The sequence below is a fragment of the Dipodomys merriami genome, unplaced genomic scaffold (genome assembly GCF_024711535.1).
Source record: "Dipodomys merriami isolate MVZ:Mamm:240054 unplaced genomic scaffold, mDipMer1.0.p SCAF_365, whole genome shotgun sequence".
In the NCBI taxonomy this organism is placed as follows: Eukaryota; Metazoa; Chordata; class Mammalia; order Rodentia; family Heteromyidae; genus Dipodomys; species Dipodomys merriami.
In genome coordinates this window covers 457,673-478,288 of record NW_027205215.1, presented here as the reverse complement: position 1 = coordinate 478,288, position 20,616 = coordinate 457,673, and the positions used below count along the sequence as shown (strand labels likewise).

Below are 20,616 nucleotides of genomic sequence, written 5' to 3'. Positions count from 1 at the left end.
TTTTGCTACTGCATTTTATACTTTGTAGCCTAAGTTAATTGCTGGTAATTGGAGATAAGAGTCTCTCACATTTGTCTTCTGGGCTGGCCTTGAACTGTGATCCTCAGATGTGAGTCTCCTGAAGAGCTAGGATTACAGATGTGAACCAGTAGCACTGGCTAGAATCTTTTGATGAAGAGAAAATGATTTACTTTAATGAAAGCTAACCTTGGGATTACTTCAGCCTTGTGTGATCTCAGTGTCTTCATCTATGAAATAGGAATTCTAGAGCACTTACAGGATGGTGGTTAGGACTGAATTAGAAAATACCTGATGAAGAGCTTTGTAAATGGTCAGATTAAGATGACATGCTACACGACCTTTCTGATACAACACTTGTGACTTCGGGCAGCAAACTCAATAAAGACAGTTCTTCCACGAAGTAGGAGCATCCTCTTTCTCACTTGAACCCTACCCTTTTATAGGAAAGCTAGCCAGAATCACTTTAGGAATCTCAATGACTGTTCAGTCAAGACTCGGAAGGGGAGGCCTGGGGAGGTTCATGACTCGCTCAAGATCGCAAAGTGAAGTCAGGGTTTGACGTCATCTCTCTTTCTCTCTTTTGTTACTGTGTGATACTGAGGACTGGACTCAGGGCCTTGTATATGCTTGGCAAGCATTCTTCCACCACTTGAATCACACCCTCAACCCTTTTATTTGGATTTTGTATTGGAGACAGGGTTTTGCTAACTTTTGTCTGAGCTGGTCTCGGATTTGTGATCCTCCTGCCCCTGCCTCCTGAGTAGCTAGGATGATAAGTATGTGCTACGTTGCCTGGTATAACCTGTGTTGACATTGGCCTCTCTACCTTTGGGCAAGGAGAACCCGTGGTTTCGGCTTTCGGTGCTCTTGACTCTCACTCTCATCTTCTTCCTCTTCCTCTAAGTGCATTTTCCCCCTTGTCTTATCTTCATTTTTCTACCCTCTTTCCCTTGACCCCACTCCACCCCTTTTGAGTACCTACTTCCTTGTATTTTATTTTGCTGAACTTTGATTTCATTTCCCTAAGGATTTACCCTATTTGAGATCTCCCTTCAATCTACCATATTTCAGTTAATAGATTTGTATACAATAGCATACCATCCAACGTACTTACTTATGAATTTGTAAGCTAAATCTAGCTTCCACATATAAGCGAAAACATGCATCCTTTTCTCTCTGGCCTGACTTACATCACTTAACATAATTGTTTCCAAGGAAGTGGTGCTGTGGCTCAAGTAGTAGAGCGCTCGCCTTGAGCTGAAGAGCTGAGTGACAACGCCCAGGCCCAGAGTTCAAGCCCCATGACTGACAAAATAAATAAATAAAGAAAGAATACAATATTCAGCCCAGACATAAGTTTTTCCAAGTCTTTCCATTTCTTTGTTTTGTTAGTACTGGAGCTTGAATTCTGTGCCTCAGCGCTGTCTCAGAGTTCCTGTTGCTCAAGGCTAGCACGCTACCACTTGCGCCACAGCTCCACTTCCAGCTTTTTCTGTGATTAACTGGCGATAAGTCTCATGAGCTTCCTGCCCAGTCTGGCTTTGAACCACAATCCTTAGATCCCACCACTGTCTTTCCATTTCTGTACAAATGGTACAATATCATTCTCTGTAATGGATGAATATAATTCAATTGTGTATATATACCACATTTTCTTGATCTGTTCCTCCACTGAGAGGCATCTGGGCTATTCTACCTTGCCTGTCATGAATAGTGCTCTGATAAAAACAGTTGTGCTGATGGCTTTGGTGTGCATCCTGGTTTTTAATCTTTTGGGTAAATTCCAGGAGTAAAATTACTCAGTCATAAGGTAGTTCTATGTTTAAGTTTTTTGAAGAACCTCCATATCACTTTCCAGAGTGGTTGAACAAGTTTACATTCCCACCAACAATGTGTTAGAGTTCCCTTTTGGCCATATCTTTGTCAGAATCGGTTATTATTTGTTTTCTTGATAGTAACCATTCTAACTGGGGTGAGATGGAATGTCAGACCTTGCTCCAATGCCGCTTGCTGGGCAGCATCTCCAGAACCTTCCGGTTTGCCTTCTAGATCCCACGCTGTGTTTCCATAATTCCGTGTGCAGATATCCCTTGCAGATGAATTAGGTCTATCTATGTGCATCTATCTTTCTCGCTATACTGAGCTCCCAGAAGACAAGGGCATGATTGATAACTCTTTGCTACCAGTACCCAGCACAGCGTTTCCAAATACACAGAGACTTCTTTGATCTTGTCATAATGACGTTGATGTACAACCCTTTTTAGTCTGCTCTGGCTGGCTTGAATCTATACTTCCTGTGTAGCTGGGATGATAGACCATCACATAGCATTACACCCAGCTTTTATTGGTTGAGATTGTTTTGTGAACTTTTTTTTTTTTGGCCAGTCCTGGGCCTTGAACTCAGGGTCTAGGCTTTGTCCCTGAGCTTCTTTTGCTCAAGGCTAGCACTCTACCACTTGAGCCACAATGTCACTTCTGTTTTTCTGTTTATGTGATACTGAGGAATCGAACCCAGGGCTTCATGCTTGCTAGGCAAGAACTCTACCACTAAGCCACATTCCCAGTCCCCATTTTGTGAACTTTTTGCTCAGGCTGGCCTTGAATTATAATCCTCCTGATCTCTACTTTACTAGTACCTAGGATTACAGGCATGAAACACTCTGCCTGTCTCTTCTGCACATATTTATTAATCTTTTTGCTGTTCAGTTTTGCTTTCCTTACTTTTCTGAAAGTGCTCTAGTGAGCCAAATGCTGTTGGTGTGGTCCTCAAATTCCCTTACTTCTCTGAACAATCTAACATTTATTTTAACTAGTAACTTCATTTTCAAATTCTTCTGGGTGATTTTCTTTGGCACATGCTATTTTCTAGTTGTACTTCCAGTAAAGATTTTATGATTTCTTTCCTTGAGTTTATACCTTATGTAGATAGGTAACAGTTTGCTGTGAATTATTCTCTTCCAACCCCAAACCTCTTATTTTTTAAAGGTCAAAAGATTTTTTTCAATTCATTGAAGTAATTTATTGCTATTTTTGTTTGTTCTATTTCCAGTGTGCTTAGTTTTAATTATGTTATTAGAGTGGAAAATTGTCCATCAACCTCTCTCAGATTAAGAAGTCCCAAATGAAAAGTACTGTCACCAACCACAAAAACTTAGTGCTTATTTTAGACTATAACATAACAAAAATTGCTGGTACTAAGAGTTCTGTAATAATGCATTGCAGTTTTCTATTTCTAGTCAACATCTACCTTGACAGAGGAAGTAAGCAAAGATAGAAGATTGTTTGAAGTGAGAATAATTTGCCAAATTGTGTTATTTAAAGCAAACTGTCATCAATGATTAGAGCAGGGATTACTAATCTGATATTTCAAGGGATCGTGAAATTACATGTACAGTTTGGTATGCTTTTCTTCAGAGAAGATGCATAATGCGTGCGTGCGTGCATGCGTGCGTGCGTGCGTGCGTGTGTGTGTGTGTGTGTGTGTGTGTGTGTCTGTATCTGTATCTATGTGTCTGCGTGTCTGTGTGTGTACTGGTACTGAGACTTGAGCTCACAGCCTGTCTCTGTCACTCAAGGCTAGCATTTTGCCATTTGAACCACAGCTCACTTGTGTCTTTTGGTGGTTAAAATGGAGATAAGAATCTCATGGACTTTCCTGCCTAGGCTGGCTTTGTGCCTCAGTCTTCATATCTCAGCCTCCTGAATAGCTAGGATTGTAGGCTTGAGCCACTGCTGTCCATCAAAGATGCATAGCTTTTTTATTTTATTTTATTTTATTTAAGTTAGGTTCTCAAAGGGAACCTTGGCAGACTGCTAAGAACACTTACTTAGAATATAAGGACTTCAAGGCAGAAAAATGTTGTCAAACATGAGCAAAGAATTCATTTAAGCTTAAATGAATTCACCTCATATTGATTATATCTTTTAATAATGGTAATTGTGAAGTATGTTCAAGAAGGATGAAACTGCAAGGATCAATGAATTATTTTGCTAGTGTTATGTATTAAATAAATCCAGTCATATAAGAAAAAAGAATATAAGGACTTCAAAAAGAGAAGAATGTACTAACTAAGGACCAAGTTGGTGATAAACATAATTTCAAATAGGCAATATATGTAATTTTATAATATTATGTTATAAAAGTAATAATACATCCATTTTTTTGGCAGTACTGGGATTTGAAATCAAGGCCTTATGCTTACTAGGTAAGCACTCTACCACTTGAGCAATGACCATCCCCCCAGCCTTTTCTGCTTTAGTTTTTCAGATAGGGTCTCTTGCTTTGTTCTGGAGGCTGTCTTCAGACCTTGATCATCCTCTTTCTCCTGAGTAGCTGAGATTACAGGTGGGTACTACCAGATACTCAGCTGTGTGTGTTTAAATTTATTTTTGTTTTAGACTGGGTCTCACTATGTAGCCAGGTTCCTCTCAAACTCAACATTCTTTGTTGTTGTTGTTGTTGTTGGTGGTGGTGGTGGTCATGGGGCTTGAATTCTGGGTCTGGGCACTGTCCCTGATCTCTTCAGCTTAAAACAAGTACTCTACCACTGGAGCCACAGCACTACTTCTGGTCTTCTGGTGGTTAATTGCAGATGAGTCTCACACACTTTCCTGCCCGGGCTGGCTTTGAACCGAGATCCTCAGATCTCAACCTCCTGAGTAGCTAGGATTACAGGCATGAGCCACTGGTGCCCAGCTTCAACATTCTTTTGCTTCCACTCTCTAGTGCTGGAATTACAAGCATGTGCTATCACAGCTGGGCTATAAAACAATACCTTCTGTAAATGTAATTAGTTTAAAAAAACCTTTCAATTGCTAATTTAACCATCTAAAATTTTTATAAGTATCACAAGATTTGAATGGGTTTTCTTAACAATATTCAATACAGCTTCCATGATTGATTTAAGTTTTCCTCAAGGAACATAAAATACCATCGTGGGAAACAATTAAAAAAGTAATCTGAAAAGGAATACTTTTTCTAGGACAATGGTCTTTTAAAAACCTGTGATGGTAACTCATCAAGGTAGTTACAATGATCTGAGGACTATTTTTTTATTTATTTTATTTATTTATTTTTATTTATTTATTTATTTTATTTGTGAACATACTGTACAGAGGGGTTACAATTACATGGGCAGGATAATGCATACATTTCTTACCAAGCATTGCAGCCTCCTCCTTTGTTGAGGACTATTTTTAAAAGGATTAAAAGAATATTCCCACCCAACATAGCCATCTCAGGATAAAGGGGGAGGGGAAACACCCATGAACTAACGATGGTGTCACAGCACTGAAGTCCTTGGCAGGTGGTGGGGGTCTGGGCTGGTCTGTGATGCTGAGTGAATCAGTGCTGTAATTCTACCCTGGATGCCAGGTACCTGTCACCATCCCAGGTGGCTGTGCATAAGAACTCTTCTGCTGTGATGATCAGACCACCCTGTTTTTAAAAACCACAAAAGCACTTTGAGATTTCTCTCTGTTTCAGGTATAAAGGCTTTGGGAAGGAAAAGCAGGCTTATATTCTGGAAAGTACATGTAGTTTAAGGGGGGCACTATGGCATTTGTAGAGCATAGACCCCTTATGATCCACTGAAGAATTCTGTGATAGAGAGTCCCTATGTGCCTCTGTGTGTGTGTGTGTGTGTGTGTGTGTGTGTGTGTGTGTGTGTGTGTGTGTATGTGTGTTGAACTCCAGCCCTCAAACTTATAGCTGGTGCTCTACCATTTGAATCACATCTTTATTTCAAGCTTTTTGCTGGTTGATTGGAGATAAGAGTCTTACTGACTTTTCTACTTGGACCCACTTCAAGTTACGATCCTCAAATCTCAGCCTCCTGAGTAGCTAGGATTACAAGTATGAGTCACTAGTGCCCTGCCTTATGAAGCATTTTTTCACCAGGTCTTTAACCAAATGAATAAAATATACTAGGATTGAGACAAAATAGACCATGTAGAGACATCTTTTCCTTAAGAAACAATTCAACTGACTCTTATCTTAGCTCTAAATAAAAACATAAACCATGTTTTGTTTTGTGCAGCCAAAGAAAACTTTCAAGAATATCCCTTTCCTGAGAAAGTTGGAGGTAAAACATGGAGAGGTCATGGCTGATCACAGGAAGACCTGTTCATTTTTCTTTGCTTTTGCAGTGAGAAGCACTGATTGCTATGGAGACGCTGATTGCTGTGGTCCTTGCTGGGCTAGCCTAGTCACTTGTAAGAGAATGATGCCTTGGTCACTGTGGTCCCCTTGCTGTGATCGACTCAATCTGACCACTGTCATTTGTAGAGCTTGCTTGTTTTAAGAAATGCATGGGCTCTAATATCCTATTGAGAACCATATTTATCCTGGCTGTACCAGAAACTTCCTGAAGCTGATTGTTAGCTGATTCTGACTGATTCAGGCAACTATATAAAACCCATGTTCTAACCCAGCAGCTTAAACTGTTTACTTCTTTAAAGCATGGCACAAAACCTCATCGAAAGGCTGCTTATCATCTCTGTCTCTTTAAGTTGGCGATTGACTTTTTTTTTCCTTTTTAGTTTTGAGCTGAATTGCATTACCTTTTGCTATTGAATGGTTAGTTTGTGGTCTCCTAACCTATGCTGAACAAGTTAAGTGCATGGTTTGTGTATGTTGCCAGAATTCAAGGATAGTTCGATTGGTTTATGATTCATGTAGCATGTCATCATCATCATCTCTCTGAGCATCTGGGGCTTATTTTCTGTAGGCTAATCCCATTAAAATTCAACCTTTCAGGTAGTTTTTCTTTCCAAGGTAGAAGATGTCCATTTGGGGTCAATGCCGTCATCTTAGTTTGTATTGTTCTGCTATGTGGTCACTGTATTTGGTTACAAGTATTATTAAATATTATATGATATACTACATACTTTTAATTCAGGCAAAAGTAGTAAAACTTTGACTCAGGTAAGCGATACAGGTCTGGAAATCTCTGTAGGTTAGATTATATGAATTGACAGACATTCAATTCTAAATCTTCTCTTTTACCTACTATTTTTTTTAAACCTTGGTAAGTGAAAAGTGATTGTACTCATGACTAAGATTACATCATTGTTTTCAGGTGTTATGAGTACATCCCTACTGAGTTCCCTCTTGTCTCTGTTATCACAAAGGCTTATGCCTGCCTAGGCCAATATCTTGCATGAGCCATTCATTAGATTGTGACTATGCTTGTGGCTTGAGATTGGTGGAGCCCTCCTACAATTTTTGACCATAGCAGCTGCTTGATTCATGCCTTTAGGTACAGCATCCTGGGGTCCAAGTACAGCAAGCTGGTTGCCTATGGTCTGTTTTTAGTCCACAGACATGTTTAACTTAAATTAAAATTTAAAATTATTATGATTATTATTATTTAGGTGGTGGTAGAGCTTGAACTAAAGGCCTGGGCATTGTCTCTGAGCTATTTTGCTCAAGGCTAGTGCTCTACCACTTTGTGCCACAGTGCCATGCCTGGTTTTTGAGTGATTAATTGGAGATAAGAGTCTCATAGAGACTTTTCTGAGCTAGCTTCAATCCTCAGGTCTCAGCCTCCTGAGTAGCTAGGATTATAAGTGTGAGCCATCAGCACCTGGCTAAAATTATCTTTAAATACTTGTACCAGGGGGTTTCAATTCAGCATGCATGGACATGTTTTGTTAAGCATGAATGCTAATTTTACAAATTTTAATTTGTAGTCAGCAGTTACAACTTATGAAAATATATGTACAATTCTGGCTTATTTGATTTTTGAATTAGTGCATACATATCTATCTATATACATACTTTTATATGCTTTTATATGTATACACACTTTTTGTATGTGCTGGTGCTGGGGCATGAGCTCTGGGACTAGGTATTGTCAGCTTTTTTGCTGAAGACTGGTACTTGGGCCACAACTCCACTTCTGGCTTTTTGCTGGTTAATTGGAGATAAGAGTCTCATGCACTTTCTTGCTCTGGTTGGCTTTGAACTGTCATCCTCAGATCTTAGCCTCCTGATCTCCTGGTGAGCCAATGGTGCTCAGATGAATTAGTATTTGGAATATAAGGAGGTTTCATTGTGCTATTTCCATTAATGCACATAGTGCTTTTTGAACATATCTGCCCCCTCTACCATGCTCTCTCTCGTACCCCCCCCCCCCCGTGTTCTTTTCAATATCAAATTATGGGAAAGTTCCAGGCCCACTTTCCTGCATGGGAGTGAAGAAGGCTGGAATGAAGAATACTTTTCTGGTTTGCCAGCTAGTCTGCTCCGAATTCTTGGTCCTTGAGAGCATTTGAATTTAGAAGCTGTGGAATGACTGTGTTTAAGGCAACTTCATTATGGAATCATTCAACGAGCTGGTAGCTGAGGTGCTATCTCCTGTAATGCATTTAAAAAGATGTATGGCATGATTGGGAACTTCTTTATAAGAGAATTTCAAGTTGACTAGATGAATCATGTTGCAGGATCTGTTATATTTTCAGGAGTGGGACAAGTGGTACTCCAAACTTAGCAATAACTTAGAGCAGTGGATTTCCTGAGCCAGCAGCAGCCGCATCCCCAGGAAACGTGCTAGAAATATACATTCTCAGGCTCTGCTTCTGTGAATCAGAAACTTTGGGTGAGGCCCAGAGTGCAGTGCTTTAGTAAGCTCTCCAGGTGACTCTGAACCATTCTAAAAGAAGTTGAAATGGGCCAGGTGTAGTGGCACACACTTTTAATCTGAGCTCTTGGGAGACTTTGGCAGGAGGATATTGAATTTGAGATGAGCCTGAGTTTCATAGTGAGATCCTCTCTCAGGAAATTAAAAACAAAAGAAAAGTAAAGAGAGTGAGAGAGAGACAGAGAGACAGAGGAGAGAGAGAGAGGAGCAAGCGAGAGACTGACAGAGAGACACAGAATAAAATAGAACATAGTAATAAAATAATAAAACAGTGGATTTGGATTTAGGTCATTTTTATTTCTGATGAATTTTAATACTGTTAACCATTTCAGCTGAGAATTATTTAATGAATTCGGGCCTCCTAATAGAGATTTCTCAATTGAGGGGGGTTCTGAAGGCACCCTAGAACATTTCACAGCAGGCCCTATCTGTCTCCTTGCTTATATTCTCCCATGCTTATTGTATTTCAGCCCTGCCCATGCTCTCTGCTTTTCTGTACTACTCTCTGAGGCTCTAGCGGGCCCCTCCGGGCACTATTCCCATTGCTTGGAAAATTCTGAGATGTAGCAAATGGCAAATATTAGCTTCTGCTTCTTGTGTGGCTGTTATTAGAGGGGGCTGGTTTGTGTCCACTTAGATGAAGAACTCAAATAGCGTAATTCTTTAGAAAGGCGAAGTCCAAGTTCAACAAAATAAACACCAGGAAGTGGATATTGGAAAGGGATAGGGTCTGGGGAAAGGAGTAGACAAATGAAATAGAGGAGAGGAGGAGGAGAATGCACTCAGGAATTGAATGCATATTTTACAAGATTAAGAAGAGTGAGGGAATGGGTGTGTTGGGAGGAGTGGATGAGGTGAAAATGTAGAAAGGGGTGACAGTTAAGATGCATTGTATTCACAAACTGCTTTGTTAAATGGCAACTCCTTTATACAGCTTCTTAGAGATAATTTTTGTTGTTGTTGTCATGGGGCTTGAACTCTGGGCCTGGGCGCTGTCCCTGAACTCTTCAGCTCAAGGCTAGTGTTCTACCGCTTAAGCCACAGTGCCACATCCAGTTTTCTGGTGGCTAATTGGAGATAAGAGTCTCACAGACTTAAATGCCTGGGCTGGCTTTGAACCGTGATCCTCAGATCTCAGCCTCCTGAGTAGCTAGGATTACAGATGTGAGCCACCAGTGCCTGGCCTTAGAGATAATTAAAAAAAAAAAAAAAGCATTTATAGATCCATAACGGAAAGGAAATCTTTCTTGGAGTTCTGTCTCTAACTTAACACTCCTAACCAAGTTAGCCTCTGGATCCTATATGATTTAGAACAAGGCAAGGATGGAGGTGCCCAACTTAAGAAAACATACAACAAATGAAGCAGGAAGGTCTCAAACCCGTCCCCAAACACACACACCCAAGAAATAAGCATTGGTAGGAAAGAATGATTTTGTGAGTTATCACTTTTGATGAGTAGATTTGTAAATGCATTTCCTCAGCATTAAATCATAGCAATAGCTCAATAGGAAACCTAAATTCCCAGCAGAAAAGTGCATTACATAGATAATCTAGACTTCAAGATGGCCCATATGTTCCATTGGCAGAAAAGGCAGAGAGTGAGAGAGAGGTGTGGTTATCACCTGGGAGTGTAGGGAAGGCGGTTTAAGGTATTTGGGCTTTAGAGACATGGGAGATGATTAAGTTTCATTTGCCCTGGGATTTGAATTTAGGGCCTTGCATTCTTGCTTAGCTTTTCCCCTCAAGTTTATCTCTCTCTAGCATTTGAGCCATGCTTCCACCTCTGGCTTTATGTTGGTTAATGGAGATAAGAATCTGTCAGTCTTCTGCCCTGGCTGGCTTTTAATTATAATCCTCTGCTGAGGAGCTAGGTTTGTAAGTATGAGCCACCAGTATCTGCCTTCACTTTCCTTTTCTTCAGTATTTCTGGAGAACAGTTAAGTGACAAAACCAACCAAGTAATGGATTAGAGAAAGTAATGGATTAGAGAAAGAAAGCATCCAGGCACTCAGGAGCCATTGAGAAAGTAAAGAGCCAAGTTTCAACCCCACTGGTATTAACTGAAGTCTTCACAATGACTTCAGAGTAATAATCTGACTGAACTGAATTAAATAAAATGTTCCTTCTGGGCTGGGAAGGTGGCTCAGTGGTAGAGTGCTTGCCTTGCATGCATGAGGACCTGGGTTCGATTCCTCAGCACCACATAAGCAGAAAAAGCTGGAAGTGGCGCTGTGGCTCAAGTGGTAGAGCGCTAGCCTTGAGCTGAAGAGCTGAGGGACAGTGCCCAAGCCCAGAGTTCAGGCCCCACAATCGGCAGTTTCTTCCCCCTCCCTTTTCTTCAAAGGAGTGTTTTCATACATCTATCAGGAAATCAGGGCACTGATGATACAGGATTCTCCCCTCCCCCTTTTTTTTGGTGGTTACTGAGTTTCTGGTGCTTGAACTCAGGACCTTGCTAGGCAGGCACTTTTACCACTGAGCCACATCTTCCGCCTCTGAGAGACTTATCTTGGAGTCAAACACTAAGTTTAAAAATTTAATTAAAGAAAGACACTACAAGGGGCCAGTGGCTTATGCTTTTCAATCTAGATACCCAGGACGCTATGGTCTAAGGATTGAGATTCGAAGCCAGCCCAGACAGAAAAGTCTGTGAAACTTTAATCTATAGTTAACCATGAAAAAGCTGAAAATACAGCTGTAGCTCAAGTGGTAGAGCACTAGCTTTGAGCAAAAGTAGCTCAAGGATAGTGTCCAGGCCCCAATTTCAAGCCCTAGAAGTGCCACGCGTGTGCGCATACACACACACACACACACACACACACACACAGAGGACACTACAATTTCAGAGAATGTTATGTGTAATTATCAAAGATAAATTAGATTACATGTTTAAGCCAAAATGATATAATTTCATTTCATTCTTTTTTGTTTTTGTTTTTGGTTGGTTGTGGGGCCTGAATTCTGGGCCTGGGCACTGTCCCTCAGCTCTTCAGCTCAAGGCTAGCGCTCTACAATATGAGCCACAGTGCCACTTCTGCCTTTTTCTGCTTATGTGGTGCTAAGGAACCGAACCCAGGGCCTCATGTATGCAAGGCAAGCACTCTACCACTGAGCCACCTTCCTAGCTCTTATTGTTTCACTCTTAGGAAAGATTTCTGAGTTTCTTTTGTAGAAAATGAATGGTAACGGATTTTCTGTCTATTGGGTTCAGTGGGTTAAGTATTAAAAGCCACTTTTATGGACAATATGAATTAAGATGTACTGTGTGCCTGTATTTAGAAAATCATTTGTCAATATACTGCTGACTGTTCTGAAATATCAGGGAATTGAGACGATGTAATTGAGTCGCATCTGTTCTTGCTGCTGTAGATTTGAATTTTGGTTCATAATTCAGTTTAGCAGGTCCCTTCTCTTACCCCTTTTCATGTCTAGCATGTATGCAGCCTACCTTGGTGCTTATTTTGGATTTAGTTAAATACTCAAGCATGCAGCATCTTGCCTGGCATACCGCAAGTGCTTAATGACTGAATCTATGAATTTAATGAATGGCTGTTGAATTAAGATGCCTACTGATATCCTTTTATGGCTCATTTTTTCTCCTCCATTAACCACTTGTTTTCAGTTAATTAAGAGGAGATTATCAGAGCACATCCTAGGAAGGAAATACATTAATATTAGTCTCTACAATTGAAACATTTCAGAGAAGACGGAAGACTGACACGTGTTAGAACAGACTATGAAATATGAAAAGCATAGATGACTGTTCAGAGTGGAAATGGCATGTAGGGAGTAAAAAATATGATCTAGAATAAATCAAATGATAAATCATATACATATAAGGTATAAATAAATCCTCAGATTTTTTTTTCTTGTTAAGAGGTCAGCCATTTCATTTTCCACCACATTAGAATCCTTTCTTGGAGAGAAACATCTTGATTATTGGTCAATGATATTGCATATTATGACAGACTAAAAAAAAGTGAGTTAGATCACACCCTCAGTGCCTGTGTCTAAATGCCACAGATAGTAAAGGTCAAGGATGTTACATTTTGTGGATCCTAAGCCATCTTGAACATTGAGAGGAGCTGGCTATCATCTGTATACTTTAACATTGTCTTTATAGTTACCTTCTTTTTTCTTCTTCTCCATGTAGTCCTACAGTTTATCAAGAAAGAAAATTGTGCACTACACCTGCTTTGACCAACGGAAAAGAGCAAATGCAGCGTTTCTGATAGGTGCTTATGCCGTAAGTGTGTTCTTCGTGATTCCTTTCTCTAGCCAACCGTGGCAGCCCAACACTGACAACATGATTCAGGCCACTTGTCTAGTGGGTTGGGGAAGTGGGAAGATAATTAGTAGCTTGGGGAATTGATCTGGAATGGAAAGTCCAGCCTGGCAGTGATAGGGTGTTTAGTGAGAGAATCTTTTTTTTTTGGTCCAGTCGTGGGGCCTGAACTCTGGGCCTGGGCGCTGTCCCTCAGCTCTTCATCTCAAGGCTAGCACTCTACCACTTGAGTCATAGTGCCACTTCCGGCTTTTTTCTTTTTTGCTTATGTAGTGCTGAGGAATTGAACCTAGGGCCTCCAGCATACAAGGCAAGCGCTCTACCACTGAGCCACCTTCCCAGCCCAGTGAGAGAATCTTGAACTCTCAATGTATAGCTTGGCTTCTCTTGTCATATAAAGGTTTGAATAAAAAGAATACCTAAGCTGGGTGTGGGTGGCTCATACCTGTAATCCTCGCCACTTAGGAAGTTGAGCTCTAAGGATCACTGCTAGTCCAGGCAGAAAAGTCCATGAGACTCTTGTTTTTTGTTTTGACTTGAACTCAGTAGCTGATGCTTTTGCCATCTGAGTCATACCTCCAACTCCACCATACGACTCTTCTCTCCAAATAATCACCAAAAATGGGGGAGTGGAAGTGTGGCTTAAGTGGTAGAGCATCAGCCTTATGTGAAAAAGCTAAGGGACAGCACCCAGTTCCTGAGTTCAAGCCCCTGTACTGGCACAAAAACAACCCAAAAATCAAAAACCCTGTGTGTACATGAAACACTCATGATAAGATATTCCTCTTGGTAAGAAGAAATATTCAATGAAACAAGGGAGTAGTTATTATTACTTTTATTCTTTTATAAATCTCTTCACCCATCTATACAGATATTTCTATACAATAGAAAACACTTATTTGCACATATTCCAGCTTCCTGACTAACCAGTTAAGATGGTCAAGAAGATGCTTTTTTTTTTTTTTGTCGGTCGTGGGGCCTGAACTCTGGGCCTGGGCGCTGTCCCTCAGCTCTTCAGCTCAAGGCTAGCGCTCTACCATTTGAACCATAGTGCCACTTCCAGCTTTTTCTGCTTATGTAGTCCTGTGGAATCGAACCCAGGGCCTCATGCATGTGAGGCAAGCACTCTACCACTGAGCCACCTTCCCAGTCCCAAGAAAATGCTTTTGAATACAGGTTTGGTCCTCCATAAGCACAAATGTCAGCAGGAGTTCCATAGGAAGATGCTGTTGTTTCTGGAATTTTCCTTCTTTGCTGAGACTGGGCAAAAAAAAAAAAAAAAAAAAAAAAGAGAGAGAGAAGTCATCAGGGCTGGAATGTCCTTGAAAACTTAGACGAGCTCTTCAGGGATGTGTAATATTCAGAGAGGACTCTACTGGCTACAGGTAGGGAAAGAGGTGACATTTCCCCTCATCCTGGGGAGGATCACCAGGAGTATACTGCTTGGTGACCTTTCAGGGTTCAGGTGGAAAATGTGGGTGTGAGGGCACTGATGGGCAGCCATCATGCTCTGCCAACTCAAGCCTAAAGCCCCGTTCAGTTGAGAAGACTATGTATGAGTCAATGCCCAGTGTAGCCTGGGAAGATGGGCAAGCTGACTGCTGAGGCCCTGCTTGTAGACCCAGGGATGCTCAGTTCTGCCTCCCATTCCTGCCCCAACATGGCCACTCCCATTTCCATCCCATCTCTTTCTCTGCAGATACTGTGCTATAATATGGCTAAGAAACAAACAAACAAACAACAAAAACCCGAAAACAAAAGCATGACCAGGTGCTGGTGACTCAAGCCTGTAATTCTAGCCACTCAAGAGGCTGGATCTAGGGAATGCAGTTCCCTAGATAATAGTCCATGAGACTATTATCTCTAGTTAACCACCAAAAAGCCGGAAGTAGAGCTGTGGCTCAAAGTGGCAGAGCACTAGCCTTGAAGCACAACAGCTCAGGAACAGTGCCCAGGCTCTGAGTTCAGTCCCAGGACTGGCTAAAAACAAAACCCCAAACTCAAAACGTGAAGTTTTCATCCTGAAGGGGCACTGGATGAAAGTGTCAGGTCACTTTATCCCTCTCGACTTCATTTCGTTCCCTTGTCTCTACCATGAGAGCATTGGACGGAAGGCTCCTTAGGTTCCCTTCTAGTTCGTAGGATCCTAGAATCATTTGCAGTACCAGCCGGGCTGCTGCCTTTATTTGAAGAGGGTTCAGTAAAGTGCTGGGAGCTGGTTAAGCAGCTCATCTTTCACTTTCCTTTGATAATTGCTACTCATTTGGAATTGGTGGTTGACACTGTGATTAAAATGTGGAGCTGCCTGTATTAATCTGTGGACTCAAGGCACGTAAACAAACGTGTTTTGTGAGGCATTGTGATCGTGGGTCCTATGTCATAAAGAATTACCATAGAGAAGAGGTTTACTCCACTGAGTGCCAGGGGCTCTGACCTGCAATCCTAGCCATTCAGGAGACTGAGATCTGAGGATCAGGATCCAGAGCTAGCACAGGCAGGAAAGCCAATGAGAATCTTATCTCTAATTGATTATCAAAAAGCTGGAAGTAGAGCTGTGGCTAAAGTGGTAGAAGTGCTAGCCTTGAGCAGAAAAAGCCAAGTGAGAGTGTGAGGTACTGAGTTCAAGCCCCAATTACCTCCCCCCCACAAAAAAGAAAAAAGAAGACACTCTCTCCCATCTTACCCCAGTTCTTTCTGATGTGTTTTGTGTGGTCTTTGATTTCAGCAGGGGCCTCTTGCAATTTGAAATTCAGCCTAATGCCCCGGCTGCATTGAGCTTAGGATATGATGATAAGGCATACTTCCTAATGCAGAAACTTCCACTGCTTTAAAGCAACCCAAGGGAGAAAAACCATCTTGGCTAGGGAAGAAGTGCTGAGTTCTGTACCAGTTTGTCTTAGACCTAGTTGCAGTCCTGGGTGTAACATGATTATTCTTGTACTGACCATTTCCCAGTTGATTTTTCTCTTCTAATTTTGGAAATGCACTCCCCAGAAAGGGTTTTGGACATAAACTCTCTATAAGACTAATATTAAGAATTGTAGTTCTGTCCTAAAGAGGGTTTTATGTTTATTTTTGGGGGGGGGCTTTCCTTTATGTCATCTGTATACAGCTAATCATTAACTTATTAAGACTAATAAGAAGATGGTCTTATACATTGCAGTTACATCTCAGTTAATTTCCACAATTTAAATGTTCCTACTTGGATAAGTCTCAGTCTTTTGAGAGAAGAGAATCTCTTCTGGGTACAAAAGGGCCTCCAACTTGGCAATTCAATCTGTTGTGTGTGCGTGTGCTAGTACTGAGCCTTGAACTCAAGCCTTCATGTTCTTGCTTAGTTGTTTTGCTCCAGGCTGATGCTCTTTTGCTTGAGCCTCACCTCCACTTCTGGCCTTTTGCTGTTAATAGGAGATAAGAGTCTGATAGACTTTTTAAAAGCTAGGACTGGCTATGAACTGGAATTCTCAAAACTCAATCCTTCTAGGCAGGATTATAGACCTAAGCTACCTGTATATAGCTCTGATTGTCTTTTTACTTTTTTATTTTTGATGCTGGTCCTGGGGCTTGAACTCAGGGCCTGTGTGCTTTTGTGCTCAAGGCTAGTTCTGTACCCCTTGAGCCACAGCTTCACTTCCAGCATTTTTGGTAGTTAATTGGAGATGAGTTTCACCAACTTTACTGCCTGGGCTGGCTTTGAACTGTTATCTTCAGATATCAGGCTTCTTGAGTAGCTACTTTTAACCTTTTTGCTTCCTTTTATTTGTCACACAATTGTCAGAGGAGTCTTTGCAAAGTAAAATTGGATCTCATTTATTACCCTGTGTCAAATCTGATTGCTCAGTATCCTTGGCACAGAAATCCCTGCCTTCTCAGAGCCATTACAATTTCTCTGATGAGATGTGGTACCTTGAGATCCTCTTCCTTGAGACCCTCCCATTCTTCTGCTTTTCTGTGAAAAATCTTAACCTTTGATCCCACCAGAAGGCCTTGATAATGTCTGCTCCATCTGGAACATTTTTACTTCAGACTATTTTGTGTGTCTGGTTCTTTCTGAAATTACTATCTCAGCCTTTTATTTTTTTTTTAAACAAACAAACTTTTTTTTTTTTTCAAAAGGTTAGTCCTTACCCCTATTTGGCTTCTAGGTCTTTATTATTTTCTTTGCAACACTGTGTTGTGTGGAATTACCTTATTTGTTTTGTGCATGTACTTGTTATCTCTTTTCCAGACTGGAGCCTAGGGCCCTTATCTGTTTTGCTCACTGCTATGTCTAGAATATGATAAAATATTTAACAAGGGGCTATGGGCCTGGCATGCAGCAGTTGAACTGGAAGCTGGCCACAAAACAGAGGTGGATTTGGGACATTTCCTGCTGTGCTGGATTGTGGGTAGGTCTAGGGTAGGTGAGGGCCTCAAGGGAGGCGCTAGGGTGTGTAGTGTGGGTAGGGCAGGTGCTTGGAGAAGCAGCTGTTTACAGCTGGTGTAGAATTGGTTCAGGACATGAGTGCTGAGTGTTGGATTTAGAACTGTGCTGAGCACATAGCACATTTCTGTAAAAATCTACTGAGTAACTTGAGTGGGGTTTCAAAATATGAAAGAAGGAGAAAGGCAGTACATGAGCAATTCCCGTTGATATCACGTGCCTTCCTTATGATTATAATATTTGAAGATATTTGAGCTCATAAATGAATAACAGAATGTAGGATCAAAGCAAAGATCATAGAGCAAAATAATACCTTTGGTATAAAATGGGCCATGGCTGTTGGGCTGCTGGCGGCTTATGCCTCTAATCTTAGCTACTCAGTGGGCTGAGATCTGAGGATCACAGCTGGAAGCCAGCCCAGGCAGAAAAGTCCATGAGGCTTTTATCTCCAGTTAACCACCAGAAAGCCAGAAGTGGAACTGTGCTTAAGTGGTAGAGTCAAAGTCAAAGTCAAAGTCAGCCTAGGCAGGAAAGTCTGTGAGACTTTTATCTCCAATGAACCACCAAAAAAAAAAAAAAAATAGAAGTGGGGCTTTGGCTCAAGTGGTAGAGTGCTAGCCAGAGTTTAAGCCTGAGGATCATCCCCACCGCCCAAAAATTACCACCTGACTTAATGGGGTCCTTTGAAATGTGTCTTAAGACCAAGTCTTCAGCCGGTTACTGTGTACTTACAGGCTCCATGGGAGTTAGGTCAAGAGGAATTTGGATGGGCTTGATGACTGAGGAAATGAAAAAAATAATACATAGAAAGAGAAGTTAAAATAAGTGTGATTGTTTATCTTTGAAAAATTAGGTTGGGGGGGTCATTGTGGAGGTGGGAGGAAAGGGATGGTGGGGGGAAAACGAAGGAGGAGGTAACAATGCTCAATAGGAAATGTACTCATTACCTTGCTCATGTAACTGTAAACCCTCTGTACAGCATTTTTAAAATAAAAAAGGTACCAAAAAAAAAAGAGAAAATTAGGTTCAAAGTTAAAACATGAAGAACCTTTTGCCAGGCCTGGTGGTGTATACTTGTAAACCCAGCATTCAGGAGGCTGGGGTAGGAGGATTGTGAGTTCAAGGCTAGCCTGGGATTCATAGTGATATTAAGACCAGCATGGACTATATAGGACAGTCCTTTCTCAATGAACAAAAACAACAATACCAACTGGGTACTGGTGGCTCACACATGTAATCCCAGCTGCTTAGGAGGCTGAGATCTGAGGATTGTGGTTCAAAGCCAACCTGGACAGGAAAGTCTCTGGTATTCTTAGTTCCAATGAACCACCAGAAAACCGGAAGTGGTGCTGTGGCTCAAAATGGTAGAGCACTAGCCTTGAGCTAAAGAGCCCAGGTCCTCAGTACAAGCCCCAAGACCAGAGGAAAAAAAAAAAAAGGAATTGTTTCTTTTTCAGATCCACAGAGAATGCTTAAGCAGAAGTGGTAACCACATTTTTTTTTTTTTAAATCCACTTGGTAAATCCTAGCATGGCTAAATGTCAGGTCTTCATTGTGGATTAACTGGGACCAGCCCGAACCATAGGTCATGTCTGAATTGGGGATGAGAAGGCTGACGTTTGTAACTTTCCAACCATGTCTGCCTTTGGTTCTTATTGTGCCATGCATGACACATCAGGCCTAAAGAGTTGCATCAACTACAAGGCCTTATTGATTGCAAAGGTGCCATTCTCCCCCTGGCTTAGCAATGGAGATCAGAGGGTGTAGCAGAGCCATGGGCTTGGCTCTCACTTCATCTGTTTGTTATATGGCTGGAGCAAGACTTATTTACATTTCTGGTTTCCCATTTTGAAAATAGGATGATAAAACCCAGAGTTGCCTCTCAGGACAGGTGTGAGGATGAAGGTGGTCACTTACAAAGTGACCGTGCTATAGTATTGTAAACACTTGGGTCTGGGTTGTGGAGTTCTGGGCAGGGCAACTGTGGCCTTTCCAAATTTTCACAGCCGGTCTCCTATTTCCTACTATCTATTTGGTGCTTAGACCTCCTACAAAGCTGAAGAGCTGATCGCTCTTTGCTTCCTTCTGTCTCCAGTCTTCCCTCTTCATTCTATTTCCACCTTGGGCTTTATTCGAATTTTCATAGGAAGAATCTAACTACACCATTTGTGGGATGTGTAGTCATCAGTCATCAGAAAATTATTAAGTTCCTATGAGCTCTGCCTAGCACTGTGAATGGTTCAAGGGAATGAACAAATAAGCAACTAAAAATAAAAAAAATAATGCCTGGTGATCACTATGCAAAGCCAGCCCAGGAAGGAAAGATCATGAGATCCTTATCTCCAATTAACTAGTAAAAAGCCAGACGTGGAGCTGGGGCTCAAGTGGTAGAGCACTCACTTGGAGCAAAAATCTAAGTGCCCACGCCCTGAGTTCAAAATAAGCAGTAAGTCTGCCATAACTACATAACAGAAGAAAAGTAGACAATTCTCCTGCTGAGTTACCATTCTAAAAATGAGATATTTACTTATGTGTAATTGCCTGGTAGTACTGAGAGACTCTTTTCATGTAGCCAACGTGTATTTTACCATTTTGCCATTCGAACTACCAAGTAATATTCCATGAAAAGTATGTATTATAGTGTATTAACATTTTAGATTACTTTCAAATTTTTAATAACAAAATGTTTCTGTATCATGAACGTTTCCACACTCGTTCTTACCCAAAAGACTGAAAGTGATTTCAAATATTTGTATTTCTGTGGATTTTTATCTTTAGATAACAGAAATAGGGTTTTTAAGTTTTGTTTTTTTTGGTTGGTCATGGGGCTTGAACTCTGGACCTGGGCACTGTCCCTGCACTCTTCAGTTCAAGGAGAGTGCTCTACTGCTTGAGCCACAGCACCACTTCCAGTTTTCTAGTGGTTTATTGGAGATAAGAGTCTCACTGTGTTTACTGCACGGGCTGGCTTTGAACCATGATCCTAGATATCAGCCTCCTAAGTGGCTAGGATTATAGGCATGAGCCCAGGGCCTGGCTTAATAGTTTTTTAAAAGACAACATTTTTGAAAACAAAAATTTGGACACTCCATGGACAGAAATACAATTCTTGCTCTTTTTTGTTCCAGTCCTGGGTGCTGTTTCTGACCTTTTCTAATTGAGAATAGCATTTTACTACTTGAGCCACAGTTCTAGCTTTTTTTTTTGGATGGTTAATTGAAAATAAGAACCTCACAGACTTTGCT

General features: G+C 41.2%; 1 protein-coding gene across 3 annotated transcripts in view; it reads left to right on the top strand.

Annotated features, from left to right (window-relative positions):
* Positions 1-20,616, top strand: part of LOC138804446 (dual specificity protein phosphatase CDC14A-like) — a 151,370-nt gene that overhangs the window by 19,193 nt on the left and 111,561 nt on the right. For all 3 annotated transcript variants that reach the window (XM_069988704.1, XM_069988705.1, XM_069988703.1), the window contains exon 4: positions 12,817-12,909. In XM_069988704.1, coding sequence (XP_069844805.1) covers positions 12,817-12,909 — 93 coding nt within the window. The remainder of the gene's footprint in view (positions 1-12,816; positions 12,910-20,616) is intronic.